This window comes from Lactuca serriola, chromosome 7 (assembly GCF_051521515.1).
Source record: "Lactuca serriola cultivar US96UC23 chromosome 7, Lser_US96UC23_V15, whole genome shotgun sequence".
NCBI classification, from domain to species: Eukaryota; Viridiplantae; Streptophyta; class Magnoliopsida; order Asterales; family Asteraceae; genus Lactuca; species Lactuca serriola.
In genome coordinates this window covers 156,044,334-156,070,536 of record NC_136414.1, presented here as the reverse complement: position 1 = coordinate 156,070,536, position 26,203 = coordinate 156,044,334, and the positions used below count along the sequence as shown (strand labels likewise).

At 33.2% G+C, this 26,203-nt stretch overlaps 2 protein-coding genes and 1 pseudogene across 2 annotated transcripts; all 3 read left to right on the top strand.

Moving 5' to 3' along the window:
* The first annotated feature begins 499 nt into the window (after positions 1–499).
* LOC145063383 (putative carboxylesterase 2 pseudogene) lies at positions 500–1,524 on the top strand (annotated as a pseudogene).
* Positions 1,525–22,333: 20,809 nt separating this feature from the next.
* Positions 22,334–23,119, top strand: LOC145064479 (uncharacterized). Its single transcript, XM_079011923.1, has one exon. The coding sequence runs from the start codon at positions 22,334–22,336 to the stop codon at positions 23,117–23,119; it is 786 nt and encodes a 261-aa protein (XP_078868049.1).
* Positions 23,120–23,659: 540 nt separating this feature from the next.
* On the top strand, positions 23,660–25,051 carry LOC145063440 (cyclin-dependent kinase inhibitor 7-like). Its single transcript, XM_079011047.1, has 4 exons — positions 23,660–24,210; positions 24,322–24,374; positions 24,495–24,707; positions 24,838–25,051. The coding sequence occupies exons 1-4, from the start codon at positions 23,905–23,907 to the stop codon at positions 24,905–24,907; spliced, it is 642 nt and encodes a 213-aa protein (XP_078867173.1). The 5' UTR covers positions 23,660–23,904; the 3' UTR covers positions 24,908–25,051.
* Positions 25,052–26,203: the final 1,152 nt, after the last annotated feature.

Below are 26,203 nucleotides of genomic sequence, written 5' to 3'. Positions count from 1 at the left end.
TTTTTTTAAGAAAAAGTTATCTTCATATACAAAAACTACTCCTAATCAATAATGCGGTAAAATTTTGATTAAAAATGGACGTATCTCGTTGTTCTTCGGGTGTTCAATTGAGAGAAAATAGTAGACAATGAAAGAAAAAATGAGTAAAAAGCCACATAAATTGAAAAAATAAGATATTATATACTATGGGCCAATGGACCACAAGACAGTAGACAGACCACGAAAGAGTAGTTCATTATGACGAAAGAGTAGTTTTTAAAGATTGACCTTAGTCAACCCTAACCTATCTACTATTATTTTGGGCTAGTTTTGGCTAATTGTTTTTTTTATTAATTTTGGATAGGTTTGGCTTAGATTAGTATTTTCCCTTTTTAATTAATTATTATTATTATTATTATTATTAGTATTTTTTTTTTTGATATCATGCCTTTTATTTTATACATTATATTATATTATATTATATTATATAATGTTAATAATGTAGTATATATTATTCGAGTATACCTCACTTCTGTCTTCCCCCATATCTTTTGCAGATGGATTCATCAGATAAGATTGTTAAAGAGATTCGCGGAATCATTCGAGTATACGAAGATGGCCGATTCCAGAAACTCACCGGCACCGATGTCCTTCCCGCCGGCATTGATCCTTCCTCCGGCGTCCAATCCAAAGACGTCATCATCTCACCTGAAACCAACCTCTCCGTCAGGCTTTACCTTCCTAAAACCGCCACCAAAAAACTCCCTCTTCTAATCTACTTCCACGGCGGCGGATTCATCATCGAATCCCCCTTCTCCCCTCTCTACCATAACTTCTCAAACCTCGTCGCAGCCGAATCCAACGTCGTCATTGTCTCCGTTGACTACCGAACGGCGCCGGAGCATCCCGTCCCCACCTGCTTAAACGATTCCTGGGAAGCAATCAAATGGGTCGCTGGAAACTGCCCGGAGCCATGGATCAACGATTATGCAGATCTTGAAAATGTTTTCTTCGCCGGCGACAGCGCCGGTGCCACCATCGGCCACCACATGGCAATCCGGGTCGGGTCAGAAAAACCTAGATTGAGTATAAACCTACGAGGTATTATCCTGCTCCACCCATATTTTTGGGGAGAAGATCGGATCGGATCTGAAGGCGAACACCCATGGAAGCCATTCATGGAGGATGTATGGATGTTTGCCCACCCAGGAACAAGTGGGTTGGATGACCCGCTGATTAACCCGGATAAGGATCCGAAGGTGTCGGATCTTGGATGCTCCAAGGTACTGGTTTGTGTTGCTGAAAAAGATATATTGAAGGACAGGGGATGGTATTATAAGGATATTTTGGGTAAAAATGGGTGGAATGGAGATATTGAGGTTATTGAGGACAAAGAGGTAGACCATGTGTTTTTCCTATTTTACCCTTCTGCTGATAATGCTGTTACTTTGCGCAAGAGAATTTGTACTTTCATCAACAACAATCCTAATATGTAATATGTAATAGCATAATATTTTTATCGTTGTTTTCTGAATTTGTTAGTTATTTTAGAGTGTTATTGTCAAAAATAAGTTATTGTTATGTTCTATAATGATATACCAAAAAAAAAAAAGATTTTCTTCATTTGAATAAAAAAAGTGTGTGCTTAGTTTAATCAAATGAAATATAGTACTTTATAAAAATAGTTAATTATCCTATTCTGTTGAGTTACATTACTTAGACAAGATCTATTTCGCATTAGAAAAAAAAATGACATGCATAAACCATTTAGTCTTTTATAAAAAAAGAAAAAAAGTTTGATGTTATAATTATTTTTCTTGGCTAATACATTTTGTTGTAAACTTAACTATAAAATACATTAAAATTATAAAATATGAAATAATAAAACTAAATAGTGCTTGTTAATAAAATCCGGGCATAAAAAATTAAATATGCTCAGTTGGATTGGGGCAAAAGAAATGTAAATTCGTTAGAAACTGATCTGGGCTTCCTGAATATATATACCTATTTTTATAGCAGCCCAGCTAACACGGCCCAATAACACAATTGAATAAATGTATATACACTTAACACGCAAACAACTCTTAACCCATTAAGCTATGGTATAAGCATTAAGTAAAAAAAACGGCATTGTTTATCTATATCTCATTTGTTTTTATAAAGGTGCTGTTATTAGTCATGGAGGTTTGTCTATTTCTTATTTTTATGCCAACCATGTAATATTTATAGGTGATTGAAAGATACATGATGTCACAAATCTTGATGCAACACTTATAGGTGATTGAAAGATTCATGATGTCACAAATCTTCTTTGGATATTACAATGTTTTTTCGTAGTTTCTGGATTAAGCATAAATTTGTAGAAGTCTAATCTTTTTGGATACAGGTGAATGAGGTCAAGATTGCACATATAGCCTTGGTTATTGGGTGTAGATTAGCCTCATTTCTTTTTACTTATTTGAATCTTCCGACAGAATCGAATATGTCCCGTGTTGGAAAATGAAATTAATTTCGATTGGTGGCTATCTTACTATTTTGAAATATGTGTTAGGGAGCCTACTCATATATATTTTGTCTATTTTCAAAATTCCAAATACCGTTTATCATATGTTGGAAGTTATTGGTTCTCATTTTTTGGGTGTCGAATTGCATGAAGGGAAAATTTTGTTAAGTAAAATGGGAGTTAGTTTAACCTTTGAGGATAAAGGGGGGTTTGGTGTGGGAGGTGTTTATGCCTGTAACTAAGTTTTTTGGGCAAATTACACGAATGGTTCCTATGGCTTAGGTTAATTTGCATTTTTGGTCTTTAACTTATTTTTTTAACTTGGAAGGTCCTTACTGTTTGTTTTTGTTACGCGCTTGGTCCATATCTTACCTAAAAAGACTATTTTGCTCTTGGTTTTTTAATTTATTTAAATAACCACACCTCCAACCCCACCCCGTCATCTTACCTTACCCACCCCATCATTTTTCTTATTTAAGTGGTAGTCTTTTTAAGTAAGACAGGGACCAAGATCGTAACAAAAACAAACAGTAGGGACCAAGCGCGTACCAAAAACAAACACTACGGACCTTCCGAGTTAAAAAAATAAGTTAGAAACCAAATACACAAATTACCCCAAACGATAGGGACCATTCGTGTAATTTACTCAAGTTTTTTTATTTTTATTTTTTTATTTATTTTTTGGGTTTTTTTGGTGATCACAAAGGGAATATTTCATTGGGTGAAATGGGAGTTAGTTTTAGCTTCCAAGGATAAAGGTGATTTGGTGTGGAAGGTCTTTATGCCTTTAATAGAGCCTTATTAACAAAATGGTGGTTGGATTTTCTTTTACCAGAGATTATGCTTTATGGGTTAAGATTATAAAGTCTATCCACCGGGGGTGGGAATCGTTTCTATTTGCGGATACACATTTATGTATTTATGTATATGTTTGCATTGTAGCCCATTGTAGTTATGCCCCTTTGTATTGGCCCATGTGCCTTGTATATATCGTGTATTATCTATACGTATCTATGAATGAGAATAGATTCATGGGAAAATAGTGTTTATCATGGTATCAGAGACCCAATAAACCTAGTCGATCTTGCATTACCTTTTGTCAATTTCTTCATCAATTGACGTTCTTTTCTTCTCCCTCTATCTTCTGTTTCTTTCTTCTTCATCATAACATGTGAAAACAACTCCCCTTCAAAACCTCCTCACAAGGCGTATGACACCACAAACATCAAAACATACATCCCTTTTATCCTTGTATCTCTTCGCCCGCAATTAAGAACCATGGAGTGATCTCTCACTGTATTTCCTACGGTGTTGTTGCTCATATTGACGACACTTTCGACCTGCCAATACCCATCCTACCAACACTGAGTGGAAAGAACTCGATCAACTTGTGAAACTATGGATTTTTAGATTCATCTGTCAAAAGCTAATCACATCCGCCTACTCCATCAATACGACGACTCGTAAGGTTTGGTTAAATGTCAAGTCACTTTTCTATGATGATATCGAGTCCACTGCAATGCAACTAGAGAGTGAGCTACGAAACATAACCTTGGGAGATTCTACCATTCACAATTACGGTGAGAAGATCAAGAAGATTGCAGACTTTCTTGAAGGTCTAGTGAAAAGTTCAAGGATTGCAATGTGGTACTCCATGCTTTAAATGACATCCCTAGTAAAATCGAGAGTGTTGTTGCAATCATACATTTTATCTAAACCTCTACCCACGTTTTCTGAGATGAGGTCAATGTTGTTGGTTGAAGAAACGAGACTTAATAATCACCAAGTCACTCACCCATCTCACGAGACTTATCCTTCAACGCCTTCACTGCTCCAAGTTAGCGCTCCATTGGCTTCCTCAAATCGGGGGAATAGTGGTCACCATGGCAGATGTAGCAACAATCATTAGTGAAGCCAACAATAACCACCTTCATTCATTGCTGGTCAGCATCTTCATAAAACCCGTTACATCTTCATAACGCTCATTACGGATGGGTTTAATTTCCACCGCCCCCATCTTATTCTCAATTATGAAATCCATCAGGTCATGTCCAACAGAATTAGGTTCCCTTACATCATATTCCAGAGTCGGTCAACCAACCTAATGGAAATTGTGGCATGTCTACTTTCATCGGCCTAAGAATTCTTAGTAAAAGGCCTCCATAATCTGTGCACTACTTGACTGCTACTCCTCGAGGCCATGTGCAATCTTCTGGACTAGGTCAGCCCTCGTGGGCCTGGCTCGATTCAGATCAGCCCACCTCACTCCCAATTTATTTAATACTATCTCGCTGAATGGTCCTGGAAATGGTGGTTGGATCATGGACACTGGAGAAACCGACAACGTTCACGCCAATACAGGTATACTCAAATCTGTCTCTAATAATCATTATGCTTGATCTATTTATGTTGGTAACTATTCTGCAATACCTGTTGTGACATCGGGACATACCATTTTTCGTTTTCCATATATCTATCGCACCCTTCATTTACAAAACGTCATCATCACACTTAATATTATCAAAAAACTCATATATATTCGCAAATTTAACACTAACAACAATTTTTCTATTGATTTTGATACTTATGGTTTCACCATTCTTGATTATCCTACTCGCCATCCTCTCATTTTTTTATGATATCAAAGGGCCTTTATATCGAGTCACAAGTTCCACAAGTCATTTGTTCATCTCCAACTCTTTGTCCATTTGGCATTAACGGCTCGGTCATCCCGACAATCAAGTCTTAAAGAATTTATTTTCTACTAGTTCTATTTCTTATCGTTTACCAAAAAATAATGTTTCTTTTCAAGCTTGTCTACTTGGCAAACACACTAGAGTTCCTTTTGCTTTTTTTTGATTCAATCGTTTTTGCACCTTTTGGGAATATTCATTTTGATGTACAGACTTCTCCAATAACTAGTAATTGTTATTATGTCTTATTTCTTGATCATTTTACTCATTATCTCTAGGTCTATCTACTTAATGATAAATTTGAAGTATTTCAAAAATTCTTTCATCTTTCCAACATAATAAAAACTCAATTTGGGGGGGGGGGGGGGTATTATCAAACAACTTCAATGTGACAATGAAGGGGAGTACAATAATAAACCCTTCCATAACTATCTTGCATCTCATAACATTATCTTTCGTTTCTCCTGTCCTCACACCTCTCAAAAAAATGGAAGATCTGAATGCATGATTCGCACTAATAAAAATATGATGCGTACTCTTCTTTTTCTATTCTCACTTTCCTACATATTTTTGGCCAGAGGCTCTCCACATGGCATGCCATTTACTTAACATCCTTCCCATTGTATCTATTTCTAATGACACTCCCTGCTATCGCCTTTTTAGGTGCCACCCTACATATGACCACTTGCGTATGTTCGGCTGTCTTTGCTTATCTCGCCTTCAAACTGCTCATAAACTCTAACCACGTTCCACACCATGCATATTTATTGGTTACCATCTCTCCACTCGAAAGATCATCATCTCGCGTCATGTCACATTTGATGTGTCTATCTTCCTATACGGATTGATCACCCCCACTGATCCTCTATCCTATGATTTCCTGTCTGAATGACATCTCTCGTAACCTTCACCAGATATTACACCCCACCTCAAATCCCACTACCACTCCCACCGACCCTCTACTCCCCACCATCAGTCTGAGGTTGGATCTACCTCTCTGCCTCTGACACCCTCCCCTTCATTCACCTCACGAAGCTCCCCCTCCCCCTTCGACTCAACATATGCACACCATATCTAGAAGTGGCATTGTGAAACCCATCGACTGCCTTAATCTTCCTTCTACATCCATCTCCTCGGTCCTGAGGTCACACATACAAACTTTTAAAGATCCACATTGGCATAAAGCCATGAATGAGGAATATAATGCTCTTATTACAAATGATACTTGGGTTCTTGTGCCACGTCCACCACGAGAATATGTGGTTCATTTTATGTGGTTGTTCAAACAAACGTTTAACGTTGATGGTTCTTTATCTCGCTATAAAGTGCAAAAGTGCAACTAGTGGCAAATGATCGTAGCCAACAACAGGGTATCGATTCTGATGAGACTTTTAGCCCAGTTGTTAAACCAACAACTATACGCAATGTTCTCAGCCTGGCTATCTCTCGACACTGGCCCATTCATCAGCTTGACATGAAGAATGTATTTCTTAATGGTCATCTATAGGAGACTGTCTATATGCATCAGCCCCCAGGTCTTTGAGATCCCTTGCATCCAGAGTATGTATGGCATCTTCAACTATCCTTTATCTTGGATTCTTGGTATGGCATGCTATTGTAAGGTGGTGTTTGTTTTTTGTCCGCAGATCTTCCTGGTCTCTTCTGTCTGCACAGCGCAAACCATGCGCATACATTAGTCTTCGCAGACTGTTTGTTTTTTTTTGAAGACTGCAGACCTAAAAATGTCTGCGCGCCCTCTTCTTGGCGCAAATGTGGACCAGAGTCTTCTAACATCTTTAGACATCGTCTAGCCTTAAAAAACACATATACTTTATTTTTATTTTTTTGTTTTTTTGAATTTATATTTATTCCAACTTCATTAGTGATAAACAATTTGAAAAAAAAAGTTACAATACTTAACAAAAAAGTTTGACGACACAAACGTGATATTTTTGACAAATTTATAAATAAAAGTTTATTATAATAATGGTCATCGTAGTTTTTTATATAAATATGAAAAAAAATATATTCTTATTTTTTGTGCCAAATTTTATAAAATATTATTTAATAAAACATCGTCAATTTCTTAGAAAAAATATTTATGACATGTTTTTAATTGATTTAATTGAAAAATCGAAGTTTATTTTCATTCATTTATATATCAAATTCTTTGATTCCTAATTACAATGTTTAAGCATAACTTTACGACCAAAATTGTTGGTTGTTTTCAAATATATACGTTAATTTGTACCATATTTATTTTCACTTTTTATACAATAATACTAAACGTTGATTTAGATTTGTTAATTATTTATAACAAAGTCATAAATATATTAAAAAATCACTTTGTAGTTTAAAAAAATCAGTTTATTTAGATTTTAGTTTATTTTATTAGCTTGCGGATGTTCAAAAAACAGTCTTTTTTTTTTCAGACTGGAGATGTTTGGTCTACCTCTTCTGCTGCAGAGGTCTACAGATGTGGTCCACAGACTGCAGATATTTTGTCTTAGAAAATACAAACAACACCTAAGTGTGTCACAAACAGTTATTATTTAAGCATTCGATCTCGTTTCTATGAGAATTGCGTTGCATGAAGTAAGTTTGCATGCTTTTAAAAAAATAGATAACCACGTAACTTTCAGTTGGGTTTGTTTTTTTCATTCATACAAAAAGGCAAAATGTTAAAGTATTTTCTTGGTGTACATTACATACTTATGTAATACAATTATATATTATATTGAAAACATGAAGAGGTACCCTTGATATTAGGGAGTTATGCCCAACATGGGCGCATGTGTAACGAAAATAGAGCAAGTTAAAACCAATCAATCCGGCCAAGCCCATGTCATCATCAATCCCATTCCTTAGGAATCCAATGTCCTAAAATATATGTGGATTTCATGCATTCCCACATGCAAGATTCTTGCCAATTTCTTTTTGTTTTGGCTCACACCTCAATTTCCCAATCAATTAAATATTTTGGGGTGTGAGGTTTCTTATGGGAATGTACTACTTGCATACTCATGTGTACACCAATTATCATCATGATGGTCGACCATGGACGATAATGTCAGGTTTCATTCATCTCGACACACAATACAAATGCATATCAATGGTTAACTAACCGAAAGAATGTGTACATGTTAGGCGAAATCTTTCAACACAATATCATGTATATATGCATTTCCTTTTGAGAATAGTTTAAATAACAAATAGCTCTGTATAGAAGCTCACAAAGCCAATATTATTTGAGGCAATAAGTAGTTTTCGTAATCTTGATAATTGTTTCTCGGGGTATATATATGTTCAATTTTGTAATGATTTGTCCAAGAAAATGAAGCATAGTTTTTTTGGATAAAATTATAAATCAAGGCCCTACTAGAAAAGAGTCATTACACTCATTATATTCTTCTTTTCCAAGTTACGGACCTTTCAAATCTTTAAACATTATTTACTTGGTGTCATGTTTCTTCTGTTTTCCAAAAATTGGAAATTGGTTTTTTTTTCCTAAAAACATAATTATATATTTCACACAGGAGCGAAAATGGTAGCTCCAAGCCACTCATTCCATAATGTATTCTTTATAAAGAAATTCGCGTTGGTGCATAAAATCTTGATTAATATTGTATTCTTTTAAAAAAAGGTCAAGTTGAAGAATGTGACATGTTTAATTGACATTCAAATAGATTAAAAAATGTAATATGAGCTTCAATGAATATGACATTCAGTCGCCAATATTAAACTCTTTAACTAAAAAAATGAAAGATTTTAATTATTGCATATGTTGTAAATTAGTGTTTATAAGTATATTTCATTTAATTTTGTAGATTTCAATGCATGTAAGGAAAATTTTGATGTAGCTGCATAAAGAATAGAATGACGATTTGAGTAGCAATCCATTTAACTCTAAGGAGTTGAATAAATTGTGAAAATTCTAGTTTAGCGTATTCATAATATGTGATATTATTGCTAATTGTTAAGCTTCTTTCACGACACCTAAAAACATAAACTCGTTTGGGATGAAAAATCTATAAATAAAAAAACTCCAATAGGAAAGAAGAATTTTCTTTGTTTTTGAAAAAATACTAAAATAAAAATAAAGAAAAATCATTCCAAGCACCAACAATAAGGTTAAGTTATATGGTCACCACCAACTCACTAGAAAAGTGTTGACACCTATGCATGACACTTTATCTCCACTACATGGCTACTACCAAACCATTAGCCCTTGAAAATGGTTACCACTGCACATTATTTATCTTGTTATTATTTTTTTTGACATTAGATTAAATAAAAAAACAAAAATTTAAACTTAAATAAACATTTTATTAATAAAAAATTACATTAAAACCCTATATTATAAATTGAAAAACTACTAATATAAGAAAATGAAACTCAGGGGCCTTTTATGTCAAAAACCAAAATTTGGGCATGAGATTCTTTTGAGATGGAATACAACCGTTTTCTTTCTTATTTCATTCAACCCATCAAACCCTAAAACATTTCCCCATTTGCTGCCTTGCATGCGTTGACCAAGAAGGACCAGAAGAACTTGCAGGAGAAGGGAAGAACCAGATGGAAACGGAGAAAGAGAGCAGACAAGGAGAAAGATAGTAGATTACAAAGGACCAGAAAGAGAGCAAGGGTAAAAAAACATCGCCCAATTAAATCCATCGTCTTCTTCTATGACTGGAATCACGCCACAACACACACTAACCGTTGGGACGGTGTTCACGCATGGGTAGGGGTGACACATCGGATGTCACACATGAAAACCCCTCCCATATCGGATGGTCTAACAAAACTTTTCCATAAACTTTTTTCATGTCACATTTACCAAGCAAAAGCATCAACATTTGTTGCTAACATAATAATCATTGTATTGTATTATTTTACTCATCGAGTAATATAATAAATTAATATTATGTATTTGTAAACATTTGTGTGTGAGTTCTAAACAAAAAAAAAAATTCAAAAAAAAGAAAAAAAATCAATACGGTACAAATATTATTCATAACAAGTTTACTCGAGTACTAACAACCACTAATGATATTAATTGCATGGGGTGGTGGAAGAGTTTATTAAAACTAGTAATTGCAACAACTTTTAGTGTATCACCTACAATTCCACACCATAAATAAAGTAGTAAATGTTAAATGTGAGTGGTCCAATATTAAAAAATACGAGGCTGATAACTCCGTTCTGTTATTCAAGATCACAATTAAGGATTGTCAACGAAATAGCTTCTCTTTGTTATTGCTCCGGTCCTCGAATTCGTCTGTTTTCTCCTTTATTCCGATCCCAACCTCGAATTTTCTTGTTACCATGCCCACGGCCCTTGCGTCTTCCGAATCCCCCTGTTAATTCCTTAGCCCGAAATATCCGATTAACTTTATTTTTAACTCGTTTGTTTAGTTTAATCTTACATATTACACTAATTATTTAAATACAAAACATATATTATGTAATGACTTCTCTAGTTCAATATTTATTTTTATAAAATAATAGTTAAATATAGGATAATTATTTTGAGGGCCCCGTAGAGTATTCGAGATGGAAGTCATCGCCCCTGCCCCCGCTCCGGAAAAACAAATGGGGTAAAACCCATTTCCGCTCCCATCCCCAAACACGGATACATTGTAAAAGTACTACTCATACGGAAAGGAGTCCCACAAGAATTTTTGATATTCCTAATCACAATTGGTGATTTTGGAAAAATATTTATTTGCCTATTAGAAGTTACATTTTTATATTTTTGCAGTTTCATGTTTGGCATAAAAATATGATTTCAGGAACGCATATTCTAAAGGGTTCTATTTTGTTATCATATATAGTTTAGGGGTGTATGCGGTGCGGTTTGATACGGTTTAGAGTCAAAACCGTAAACCGCACCGCATGTGCGGTTTGAGATTTTCGAAAACCGCAAACCACACTATGGGGTTCCAAACTGTGCTATGCAGTGTGGTGCAGTTTGATGCGATGTGGGTGGTCTGATGCGGTTTAAAGAATAACTAAAAATATTGTGTATCTGTATGCATTAGTATGTAACTACATTAAGTGTTGTTTGTTTTTTAAAGAAAAAATCACTTATGGTTACGCCGTGCAGCATACGCACAACACTTGACATTTCGCAACTATTTGTTTTTTAGAATTTTTCTGACTTAAAAAGTGTTGTGTGTATGCTGGATGGCGCAACACTGGACCCTCCTTTTTCAAATCACTTTCCAACTTACTTTAAGTTATATTATTCAATATAGATTTGTTTTAATTGTTTTCAACATGTTTATTATTTTAATAAGATTATGAAGGATATTATAAACAATTCGAATATATTTTATATAATTTCAAAACCATTTGGTAAATTTCATATAAATATTTTTTTATATTATATTGTCTATAATCAAATATTAATAAATTATTAAGTTAATCACTAAATTACCAAATTTATTGAAGCTAACAGGAAAATAACCATCATTTTTCAAAATTTAACAAAATGAACATGTTGTTCGTTAAATTAACAATTTTACTTATTGTTATTTGGCAAATATTATATTTAATTATTTTAGATAAATGTCTTTAATAATAATATCATCACAATAATCGTTATATTTGATTTGTATATGATTAAGGAAAATAAAATTTTGATTTAGAATTATTTTTAACTATTGTATGGTTAATTTCAGTTTATTGCAGCAACATGTATACGTTAAAAAACAAACAAACTTCTTATTATAAGTTGCAGTCATTTGGTCCACACATTCTGCTGTAGAGGGTTGTAGATGTGATCCGTAGACTTCTGGCGTTTTCGCTTCGAAAAAACAAACAACACCGAAATGATATTTTAGCGTGGAACAAATATCGATTTGTATATAACTATCCAAAATGATTGTTTTAACATCCCGGACATTGTAAATTTGATATAGCAAAACCTCCAGAAGAGTCCTAATATTTTACCCTAATTTACGAGAAAAATCCCAAACTAAAATTTCTTTACAAAAAAACATGAATTGCCGGTAAAAATGACTATTCGACCCCTTTTTCCCAGTTTACCGGTTTCATTACTTACATGGTTCCAATAAAGTCTCATTATTTTTCCATAATTTACAAATGTGTATCGAACTAAAATTTAGTGATGATTTAGGCTTTTTCTCTTAGTAACATAGATTTTACAAGTTTCATTGCCGGTCTAGACGTCTAGTCATCAAATGAGCTGATGAGATAGAAAGTTTCATAAATTACACCTATTATAATTTATTTTTGCATTCTGTTTGATATGAATTATTCGTGAAAGTACCCCCTATGCTCAGCAAGATACAAAGGGTAATAAATCTGTTTTAAGTAACTTTTATATTCATATAGGAGCAGTCACACTCCTTGCTCCTCCCCTCATCGTCGAGCAGTCGGCCTTTTTGTGGCCCACCTGATTGCAGTGAAAACATAATGGGCTTGCCCCCTATGGGCAGTCCCTGCTGATGTGACCATCCCTGCCACACTTGTAGCAGCCGGCAATCACATATAAACCACATAGCAACTATCATCCTAAATAGTATAATAATGGGCCGACATTGGTGCCTTCGAGCCATAGATACAGTGAGAAGACTCACCTCCACAGAAGATAACCGAACCACACACTCGAGTTGCTGCTAGTTGCAAATCCGATTCCCTTTCGAAGCTCGCGCGAAACACGCTATCTGACGGGCTTCCCCCGTCTCTTAGGATCGACTAACCCATGTGCAAGTTTCGTTCACATGGAACCTTTCCCCTCTTCGGCCTTCAAAGTTTGGAGCCTTCGGGAGCTCTAGGGCTTCCTTCGGGTGCTAGGGGGTACCCTAGGCTTTGGGGGGCTTAGGGTAGGCTAGAGAGTGAGTAGAGAGAGAAAGAGAAGCTGGAAATGGTGTGGTTTGGAGGCTGCGCTTGCGAGGAGGATATCCAGAAGACGACCTTTAGGACTCGTTATGGGCACTACGAGTTTGTAGTGATGCCTTTCGGAGTCACCAATGCACCAGCAGCGTTCATGGACCTCATGAACCGGGTGTGCAGGCCTATATTGGACCGTTCGGTGACTATTTTGCCCCATACTGCTACCATATAATATCCTAGTACATAAACACATAAGTCAAATACTTCCTAGCATATCAGGGTGATGGCCTACCCCTTCGATCCTTTCGACCGGTACTGGGGCCTATCCTACCCCTCCAACCACTATCACATAATATGTTGGGCGTGACTGGTTTGAGAAGGGATTTACTCAAACTCCGGGAGTTGACTGTGATGATACCTTCTCACTAGTAGCAAAGATTAAATCTATAAGGGTTATGTTGGCCATAACTGCATTTCACAATTATGAAATATGGCAAATGCTTATAAACTTTGACTTCCTTGTTACTAAATTATCCCTCAACCACACCCAAATCCCCCCATAAAATCAACTTTCATGCTACATGATCACAATAACATCACATCTGAGAAGCCATAAAAGTAAAGACTACATTTTCAAACTAAAATACATAAACAAGAAAAACAATGAAATCAACGTGTCCAATTAGTACATTGGCTGCCCTTGATACATCAATAAGTAACACAGTGTCAGCATGTAAGACATCAACGAATAAAAACAGTGTCAACTCGTGACACATCAACAAATAACACAGTGTCAACCCATGAAACATCACAGGAGATCTTCCCTAAACCGAATCCTGCTACGATCCCACTCTCCAATCTACACGAGGAGTTCCTAAACTTATTTGATGAGCCAAAATAGGCAAACTCCTCAGAGTCCAAAGCAGCGGTCAACAAGGAAGACAAACTGGAGAAAATCAAGTTGGTTGTGCATTGAATAATATTTTGAAGTTTTTATAACACTTTATGTCTTTTATCTTTTACCAATTTACCGTTTATCATTTTGTGTTGTGACTTATGAATAATATTTTGAAGTTTTTATAACTTTTGAATGAAAATTTAAATGGTTGAAATATTTTTCATGTTTTAAAATTATAAATTAAAATTATGTTTTATTTTGTAGGATCTTAGGATCCTGATCCCGATCTTGCAAACTCAAAAACGATCATATGTAGGATCCCAGTCTTGACAGTCTTGACAACCTTGATGTGTGTGTGTGTGTGTGTGTGTGTGTATATATATATATATAGGTAGGTAGGTAGGTAGGTTCAAATGTAGATTGACATCTATTGTGCGGACGTGTGGACAGTACTATTCTATGAGAATAACAAATAAAATATGTTGTTTGATAATGTGAATACGTTCAATCCTATATAATTATTGTCGTTATCATCTATTCTCACTAATTAAATCGTCTATAAGGTTATTATAGATTTTTTTTTATTATTCTTATTTTGTCAGAATGTTGTCAGAATATTTATTGAATAAACGATGCGTGAGAACAAAAATGAATAAAAATTAGTGAGAATGCATGAAAATGACGATAGTTGTGTGAGGTTGAACGTATTCACATTAGTAAACAACCTATTCTCTTAGCAATTCTCATAAAATAGCATTGTCTACACGTCCGCACAATAGTTGTCCATCCATATTATAACCTAACCCTATATAGGCTTAGGATATTTTGTTTTTACTAACTATTGTGTGCCAGAATGCACAGATTTGGACCACCGGATGTAATGAAATCAAAGGTCATGATCTGAGGGTCTATGATATTATAATAGGGTAACATATACCATATAATCACACAAATTTCAGCATAAGGGCATTTTAGTCAATTAACCTATATTAAAAAAGGAAAATTTTGGATTTTTAGGGATAACTAATTCCTTTATTTTTAAAAATATAAATATTTTAAATTAATTCAAATTTAAAAATCCGATTTTATTCTATCAGAATGACAGAATGCCAACCATAAACTAAAAAATATATTTTCAATTTTATTCTTGCAGAATACATTTCCAATGCAGTTATATTTGATAATTGACCTGATTTAAGAATAAGATATTATTCATATACATATAACTTAGGTCTATGATTTTATTCTTAATATACATCCAAAATTAAATACAAATTCATACATATTCTTACAGACTAAATATCCTTATACATTTTAATATAGTTATACATATTCTAACAGAATATCATACAAATGAATAAAATTCTTAAAAAAATAGCATTCTTGAATATACAGTTATTGAAGAAATACACTTGATCATCTTCAATGGTCCATATAATCAACTTGATCTTCACATATATACTTGTTGAACTCAATTCCAAATATTTCTCTTGTATGATCATTATTAAATTTCTTCTCCATGCAATTCTGAAAGAATAAGATACATTACTCGTTAGTATTACCAGTTAAACAAATATATTTGTTGTTAACAAACATTCTCAAAGATATTCTAACAGAATGCATTTATATAAATAAATTCTAATAGAATACATTACAGAATGCATTATGGCAGCATACATTCTGTTCGAATAGACTCAGATTCTCCATGTTTTTTTTCCTTTTCCACATCAAATACAGCATCTTGAAGACTTAAATCCACAAAGAAAACAATAATTAAGTTTCAAATATTATAAAATCCAGTGCATTCTAAGAGAATAAAAACTATAAATTTTGATAGAATGTAGTAGACATTAAAGAATTGTAATTTATTCTAATAGAATATAATCCTCAAATCACTTGATCAAAAACCAAAAGTGTATGAAGAAAAGTATTTACTCTTATCACTTCATGTGGTCTTCAATCAACCATGACAATTCAAAAAGGCCTTAATGTTTCTAAGTCAAAAGCTCCCTTGTTCATTACAATCAAATTGCATTATAAATTAATAAAAACAATACCTAGTAATTTAGAACCATGTGAAATTTTAGTTACATTAATTCCTATCTACAACCATTAAAATGTACCTTTGATAAAAATTATATTCTATGAGAATGTCATGAAATCAAATTCTAAGCATTTACATTCTATAAGAATTCTGCCAAGGAAATAAGTTCTAGCCATTCTTTAATCATTATTGAATGTTGAACAATCGTATCCTGCATCAGAAAATAAGAATTAACAATTTGTGCTGAAAATTTGGCTCGAACAACCCCTGTTCAAGGGGACTGTAAATTAGTCATTTTTAGTCAAATCAGAATGATTCCAAAGCCTAAGATGTAACTAACATAGAGGAGAATACGCAGAAAAAAAATCATCTAATTTGGAGCTAGTATGAAAGAGATACGACAGTTCAAAGATATAAATTTTTTTTAACAGAGTAAAAGTGTTGAAACTACAAGTTTCAAAAAAATATATATGAAAAAAATCCATGTACCATTCTCTGTACCATGGAAGAAGTATTTGAAACCAATTAATTTATGAAATAGGCATAAAAAAACTCCTAATTTCAAGGAATTAGAACTTACCTGCAAAAGCCTCCTCAAGTTGTAACTAAATTAAATATCATACATTATGAGTATCTATGAACTAACCAATTTTTATTTAACAAGAAATATAATTAAACAACTACAAATTTGAGACTTGATGTGCATCGTAATGCTTACCAAGAGAGATGAATTAAAATTCATGTATTAAACAATTAGTTTTTTACCAGGGGAAGTTAACTTCAAATCATACTAACCTTAGCATATAGATTAAAAATCATGGATTCCATTATAGAAAATAGAAAAACCTTTGCATACGAATTCAAATCTATGAACACTCGAAAGGAGCACATGAATATCAAATGCCAATGTCGGTGAGTCGATGAGAATTCCGATTGAAATGAAAGACCTATCTTTTAAATGGAAGTAATATGTCTTGGTGGCATTTAACTCAAAAGAGGGAGGAGAAAGGAGGAAGAAGATGGTGAAGGCATCGATGTTGAAGGAATGAGGTCGTTAGTGTGGATGGGGAGAATCGCTGCAGATTGGGATATTGTTTTGTCGCCAAGCACTGTTAAAACCCTTTGTTCTCCGATTCATAAAGTTGGTGGTTCGAAGATGGTGTGGGGTGGTGCTATTTCTCTGGTGGTGTCGAAATAAGGAGAAGAGAAGGGTTTTCGGGCCTATGAAGAGAGAACAAGATGATGGTGGTTCTACACGATGATTTTGATATAGGTTTGAGAAACTGATAACTTAAATTAATGGGATATTAATTGATTTTGTTTTCTTTTACCATAATTAATTATAGTGTAGATTACTCTTATACCCTTCTATTAATTATTAATGATTTAATTATTTCCTCAATTCCCATTTGTCTATATTAGGTCCCTATTTTTTGTATGTATTACACCATTAAGGTTGTTATAATCGTTTAGAAATAATCTCTTTTACCGGTTTCTTCCTGTTAAAAGGACTATTTGTAAACGGTTAGAATAATCTTAATTGTGTAGTATGCACAAAAAATACGTAGGGACTTAAAATGGACAAACAGGAAACGATATTACCCTCCTAAGATTTTTAGTATTTATTATTTTGAATATATATTTTTAAGATTTTTAGTATTTATTTTTATATGTGTATTTCATATAAAGTTGTTGAAATTAAAAAGAATAAAAAGTAAAAAAGTTTGGATTGGATTTTGTAACCACATCATCCAGTTAACCTCTAGCAAAACAAAACCTCTAGCAAGGAGCTAGAGAGAAGAACAAATTAAAGTCGGATTGGATTTTGTAATCACATCAAATATATATGAAAATACAGGAAGGTCTAAATGAAGCCAATGCCCAACCCGACTCCAAACCTGATCAGCAACCGAAAACTACAGCAACAAATGCTTCTCACTTTCTTGAGAATTATGACACACATGACACAATAAGGAATCTATCACCACCCCCTTTCCACCAGTTTAGCTCTTACAAGGATGCGATCAAAAAGCACACACCATATAAAATGTTAATTTTAATAGGGACAAAACGGTTCCACCTAGTAGGCATACTACCCATAGGAAGCGTCATATCATTAACCCAATTCCGTGCTGATTTAACAGTAAAGATACCTAACGATTCAAGCATCCAAGACCACTTATCCGACATTTCCCTTATGCGAATAGGATTTAATATCTCCACAAGATAATCAAATTGAGTCGATTCAACCCCTCCTCTAATCCCCCGACGCCAATGAAAAATTTATCCCCCCGAATCCCATTATTCACTTACTCGAGCATCTTGATTAAAGGCCAAAGCAAAGAGCCTCCCGAACCGCTCCCTAAGAGAAATATCCAAGCACCAAACATCCTTCTAGAACCTCGTTTGAGTCCCATCCTCCACCACTCTATACATGGAATTAGAAGGAATACAACCATTCTCATGGAGATGATTAATGGATCCTACAATCTTTTGCCAAACATCCCCTCCAGTTCCTATTCTCGAATCGTTCGAAAAACCACTACCTTCCCCATGACAAAATTTGACACTTTAAACCCAAAGAGCTCCCTTGTCATTAAGAAACCGCCACTTTCATTTATAAAGAAGGCCGATGTTAAAAGCATCCAAGCTACTAACCCCAAGATCTACAAGTTTCTTATTTAAAAAATAAAAAATTTACTATAGGGGTTTATAGTTTCATGCGAGGATAATGACTTAGGAGGGTAATAACGTTTTTCGTTTGTCCATATTAGGTCTCTAACGTATTTTTTTGTGTGTATTACACCATTAATGTTGTTATAACTGTTTAGAAATAATTCCTTTTACCAGTTTCTTCCTGTTAAAATGACTATTTGTAAACGGTTATAATAACATTAAGGGTGTAATACGCACAAAAAATACGTTAGAGACCTAAAATAGACAAACAGGAAACGTTATTACCCTCCTACGTCATTATCCCATATATATATATATATATATATATATATATATATATATATATATATATAGACTTAGGTTCAAATGTTTTCACTGTCTATTGTGTGCATGTATGATTAATTCTGGACCAATCATTTTAGTTATTTTAATAAACTAATTAATGCATATTAAATGCTGAAGATGTAATTAATATCCATTATATCTTCAACATGTAATATGCATTAATTACTTTCTTAAAATAACTAAAATGATTGGTCCAGAATCAATCATACATGCACACAATAGATAGTGAAAACAAAATAACCTAACCATATATATATATATATATATATATATATATATATATATATATATATATATAGGGCCGGCCCAACTACATGGGCAAGTTGGGCTTAAGCCCAGGGCATCAAAAAAATTGGGGCATATTTTGTATACAACAAGTAATGTTATATATGTAAGTTTGGCCCAAAAATTTAGTCCAATTACTTAGCTCCAAAAATTGACAGCGATCGGCAACATTGGGGCATTCCATTCTTGAGCGTGAACTGAGAACGCAATTGTCAATCGTCAAATGAAAAAGCTAAAATTTTTGAAAATCGGACAGTGGGGAGATCCAGGAGTCGACGAACGTTGAAATCGATTGAAGGATTTGTTCAATCGATCTTCATCTCAAATCGACTGAAGTATTCTGTGGTATGATTTGCCGATTCCATTCCTTCCTCTCTGATTCTTGTCTTCTTGATTTCTAATCGATCTTCAAACACAACCCGGAGACTCGATTCTTGTCTTCATCTCTGATTATTGTCTTCTTGATTTCTACTTACTGAGACCTGAGTTCGAAGACATCAAACACAACCCACAGCTTGGAGAAATCAAACACAACCGACACGTCGACAACCTAGAGACTCGAGACCTGAGTGCCGATTTGATTTCTATTCTCATCCACTCGACTTCTGCTCTTCAACTGATTAGGGTAAGGTAAGTTTTCTATTTTACTTCAAGTGATTTTTTTTAATTTTTGTTTGAACACCAAACATGTTGCATCAATCTATCACCTCTAAACTAGCAAGTTAGAATTTCTTTACCCCATTTAGGAAAAAGCTGAATTTGTTCATTGTTTTCAAATTAACGTTTGTGTTGATTCATGCTTTGTGTTAAAGTTCAAGATTTGATCTTTAGGTTTCTTTAAATCAAACAATAGTGTTGTGAGGATGGACCTTGCTTAGTTTGATAAGTATGATATTTCAATCCATCCGAAAATTGTGATCCAACATATGAATCTTGCTTACTTTGAAATGTTAGAAGGCCTTATCTAATATAATCCTGTTGGGATTTGGCAAATAACATTTGAAAAAAAATATGTTTTGTGTCACTTGTGTGATCTTTGAAACTAATTAATACACTTGGTTTGTACATACAGTGCTGGTTGAAGAAACATAAGGATTATAATTTTGGGAGGCTGATTTTTATTTATTTTAGTCTCTTGAAAGGTATATATTTATTTCATTGTTTATTTTAGTCTCTTGAAAGGTATATAATTTTGTACATTTCTGATTTTATGTTTTATTTTTCAGATTATAGACATCTTCAAAGTGGGAAATAAAAACGAAAACTTTGGTCAGGTTGTATCTTTCTTTGCTTAGCTTTTATAACTAGATTTATTGATTTTTTTTTTCTTTGCTTAGCTTTTGTAACTAGATTTGCTAATTTTTAAACATGTTTCCCCGAAAACAACCATGATCGGGTGCTCAAAATAGAAAACGAAAAAGAAAAGAACAAGAAGAGGCTAATCAATTAAGAGGGTCTTTGAATAAATATTTTGTTAGAAATCAAAGTTCTAATGATCCGGTTAATAATTTTAATGTTCCATCTAGTACTTCCAATGATTCGGTTGATATTTCCAATGATTTTGAAAAAATGATTTTTTTGATAATGATAAACCAAGTGATTTTAATATTTTTGATCCTAGAGTATGTGATGATTTAGATTCAAAAATGAAAGATCTACCAATAGAAAAAGGGCCAAATAGAGAAGTTGATACCAACACAATTTTTTCAAAAGATTCACTTGGTAGAGATTTTTCATTTGATTTTTTTTATTCGGAAATTAAGAAATGGTGATTCTTTTGATAGAAAATGGTTAGTGTATTCAAAAGAACTTGATAAAGTTTTTTGTTTTTGTTGTAAGTTGTTTAAAACCGTTCGAACTAAAAGTAGTTTGGCAACCGAAGAAATTAAAGATTGGAAGCATCTTAGTGAAACATTAAAACAACATGAAAATAGTTCCGATCATATGGATAATTTAAGAACTTGGAATGAAACGCGAATTAGGTTAAATAAAAACGAAACAATTGACAAAGAAATTCAAGAAATGATAAAAAAATACCGAACATTGGAAAGAAGTTATGGTTAGAATTATTTCTGTTGTAAAATGTTTAGCAAAAAATAACTTAGCTTTTCGTGGTACAAATGAAAAATTTTATGAAAACTCAAATGGCAATTTTTTAAGTGTAATTGAATCGATTGCGGAGTGGGATCCGGTAATGAAAGAACATTTTTGAATGATTCAAGACAAAGAAACACATAATCATTATCTTATTCATAAAATTCAAAATGAATTAATTGAAATGTTAGCATCCGAGGTAAAATGTGAAATTATTAAAAAAATCAAAAAGGCAAAATATTTTTCTATAATTCTTGATTGCACTCTGGATGCTAGTCACCAAGAACAAATGACTTTGATTATAAGATGTGTAGATTTGGAAAGTGTTCCATTAAAAGTTGAAGAGTTTTTTTTAGAGTTTTTAATTGTAGAAGATACATCCGGTCTAGGTCTTTTTAATGTTTTACAAGATGCCCTAAAATCTCTTGATTTGGATATTAATTATGTTCGTGGTTAAGGGTATGATAATGGGGCAAATATGAAAGGTAAACACCAAGGTGTTCAAAAACGATTGCTTGATATAAATAATAGAGCTTTTTATATGCCTTGTGGATGTCATAGTTTAAATTTGGTTTTGTATGATATGGCAAATTCTTGCCAAAAGGCAAAAACTTTTTTTGGTACATGTCAAACGATTTATAATGTTTTTTCTAATTCAACCAAAAGATGGAGTGTTTTATTTGAGTTTATTGATGATCTAACACTTAAATCATTATCAGCTACTCGTTGGGAAAGTCATATTGAATGTGTTAAAGCAATAAAAACACAATTTTATCAAATAAGAAAAGCTTTAAAAAAATTATCTAAAATAAGTGATAATGGACAAGTGTGTAGAGATGCTGATTCACTAGTAAATTGGTGAATTTTCTAGTTTTGAATTTATTTTAAGTTTAGTTATATGGTATGATATTTTGTACAAAATTAATTTGGTAAGCAAAAAGTTACAATCCAAAGAAATGCTTCTTGATGTTGCTGTAAAAAATTTAGAGGGGTTAATTAATTATTTTGAAGGATATAGGGAAAGTGGGTTTGACTTTGCTATTAGTGAAGCAAAAGAAATAGTAAATAGTGTTAAAGTTAAACCCGAATTTCCTCAAAAACGCAATAAAAAAAGAAAACAACATTTTGATGAAATTCCAAATACCGAAAGAGAACACCAATATTCTCAAGAAGTATTTAAAAGAGATTATTTTTTTATTCTTGTTGATATGACTCTTGTTCAATTGAAAAGTAGATTTGAACAAATGCAATATTTTGAATCGATATTTGGTTTTTTGTTTGATGGTTCCAAATTAGTTTTTTTAGTTGATGATGAATTAAAGAAATGTTGTTTAAATCTTGAGTCCAATTTGAAAAATGGTGAAGATTATGATATTGATAGAGATAGTTTATTCATTGAATTAAAACTTTTGCAGAAAATGTTGCCGGATGAAGCATACAAAAGTCGAAGTCCTTGGACATCTATTCAAATAATGGAGTATGCAAAAAGAATGGATATGTTCCCTAATGTGTTGGTTGCATATAGGATATTATTGACGGTGTCGGTTACGGTTGCTTCCGCGGAAAGAAGTTTTTCAAAATTGAAGGTTTTGAAATCGTATCTCCAAAATACCATGACTCAAGAAAGATTGAATGGATTAGCAATTTTAAGTATTGAAAGTGATTTTTTAAAAAATATTGATTATTGTAAAATAAGAGATGCTTTCGCTTTAAAAAATGCGCGAAGACACCGTTTTAGGTGATTTTTTGTATATTTTATTTGTATTATTTGTTTGATCATAAAAAATTACTGCATTTTTTATATTATAAATTACTACATTTGTTTGATTATATATTTTTGTTATTGTACGGTACACATATAAGGGCATAATTTTTTTATCTCGTCCCGGATAGTAAAAAACAATGAACCGGCCCTCTATATATATATATATATATATATATATATATATATATATATATATATATATATATATATATATATATATATATATATATATATATAATACTTTGTAAATGCCTGTAACCTTCTTGTGAATGCGATTACTGAATGATCAACTCTCCCAAAAGTAGGATATTTATTTCATTAATATCATTGTTTAATATGTTAGTTGCCTCTATATAAATGTATCTAACTTTAACTGTGATTGTACCAATTCATTGCATCTCACCTGAAAATTTCATTCATTGCACACCTTCCTCATAACCATTATAAACACTTAAACCTACACAATCAGATAATATTCTTTTTTGAACATTGTGATCAAAAAATTATATTAACGACAATAACTTTATTATTAGAAATATGAAAAGTATATTTTCAATATAACAACTTCAATTTTATACAATAACTTTTATATTAGAAAACAACCGACTTATTAAATTTCACACCGTCCGATCATGTCCAACCTTACCTTTATTTCCATTCCAGTCTTTTCACTTTGTCTATTCAGCTTTAAAGAGAGAAGAGATGTTGGTTTTTTCAGTTTGATTTATCTAAAGAATATACAGCAATTTGTATGTGTGAATTATGATTGAGGAAACGTGTACAAGCGGATGTGAAAGCACTGAAGAAGTTTCCACAATGGAGGTTCCAAATTCCCATGGAGACGTGCGGCGGAGTAGAGATACAGATGTTTCCAGCTCCGGCACCGGTAAGAGAAGAAGATTGGATTCTCAAGCTCAGGAGAATGTTTTTCAGCTTCAGTTTCAGTCTCGAAGTGAAATTGGCTTCAATTTCCATGAGAATGTTGTTTTGACGGCGGAGTCCGGTGTTTCTGATCATGTTTCGTCGTTTATCTGCTCTATCAATGATGATTCGAGACCAGATCTGAAGGTATGAATTAAAATTCAAAATTCTAGTAAATACATCGATTGTTTTTTTTTCTCGAGTAATGAATTTGTGTTTGTTACATCTTAATTAATCCGATTGAATGTTCATTTAAAGGCGGAATGTCTTTCCGAAACCGAAATCTTCATGTCCAGTAACGACGGTTTCAGGTCAAATTCTCTATTATGATTCTGTTTCAACAATTTTTATCAGTTCCATCGTTTCGGATTTGTCTATTTGTAGAAAACTCCACACCACTAAATTTTTGTGTTATGTTTGTCAATTTACAGTAGAGAGACATCTGCATCAAGCGTGGTTTCATTAGAATCAGAAGAAATGGAGTCATTATCCACATCTACTCCAAAGAATAAGAAGAAGACCGCAGCTGCAAACGAAGCTACTTCCGGTCGTAAACCACCACCGGAAAAGTCTCCTTCTCCGGCTGAGCTTGAAGAATTTTTCTCGGAAGCGGAAAAGTACGAACAGAAACGTTTCACAGAAAAGTAAGTAGCTATGGCGGTTTGTTCATGATACACCTCCCCCACCCACTTCCACTACTCCTCCACATGCGCATTGTAGAATTTGGAGTACAATCATTATTTCCAACTAATTTTCGTTTTTACTGCTCATCAGGTACAACTATGATATCGTGAAAGATGTTCCAATGGAAGGAAGGTACCAATGGGTTCGATTAAAGCCATAATCGATGGATCCATGACCTGTCAAATTGAAGACATATCATCTAGTTCTTGATTATTTCCCACTTCTACTAATTTCGAATTGTAATTTCTGTAACTATTTTCCCTTTTGGGGTTTGTTATCACAACAATTTAGCCTTTATCTCGTATTCTATCCATTCTTCTCTCATCTCCCCATCGTTAGAAGCTTCTTCCTCTGCAACATAACTATCAACGATTCTACATTCTCTCTCCTCTTCGACTGTAATTTTGTGGGGTATATTTGGGACAAATCCTTCATCCTTGCAGCCTGCCACGAATCCGGGTATAAATCTTTTCCTACAGTAAAAATCTTTCACCCCTAAAAAAATTTCTCCTTATTTTTCTTTTTATAAATAATTTGTGATCATCGTTTTCACATGAAAGAATCTTGTACAACATGATGATGGTTATAAAAGTTCCTTTTTTGTGAAGGGTCTTTTGCAATTTGCATCAAGCCTTTTGTGTTTTTTGATCATTTCATCTCGTGTTCTTTTGGTGTCATGTGCAGTTATTTGAGTTATTCCGCCTACATTCATTGCTTTTCCATTTTTGGCATTTAAGCTTTTGAGACTCTTTCGATTATATGTTCATGCATCTTTATCGAGGCTTTATTGATATAAAGCGAGGGGTTTTAAAGGTGCATTTTACGTGAATCTAGTGAGTTAATTAAATTATAATATATAGTTTTATGTTAAAAAAAATAATAAAAGAAAAGGAAAATAAGCGAAGGCACGTGGAAAGTGGGGTGGAGTGTGTTGCTAACTTTGATCATGCTTCGGATCTGATGTAACGATTATACTTTCAATGCCCCAATGGGAAATTCGAGACCCGTGAAGGGAACATTCTTGTTACCTCCATTATTTTCTTTCTAATTAAATAATTTAAAAAAAAAAAACCTTTTTCTTTTTACTGTTCAAAGAAAAATAATCAAAAAACCAAAATTTTCAATTCAAAGCCCCTTGTGTGAATTTCTGATAAGTACATTTCTTTGCTCTTGAAGACTCTTCATGTACTTGTAAAAATGAGCTTCTTTCTCATCTTGTTGTATTTATTGATTTTTAAGTGTGGTATGTTGTTATTCTTGTGTTACAAATCTCGTACAAATAAAATTGTTTAAAATAAACATGATTAGTAGACATGATAAACAATCAATTTGATTATTATTATTAAATTACTAAATTTTGTCTCGGACTCAATTGGCAACTCGCGGACAAATCAAACGACGAGACAAAAAATAAAACCAACCTGAATATGATGAATATCATGACTGGTAAGTGAAT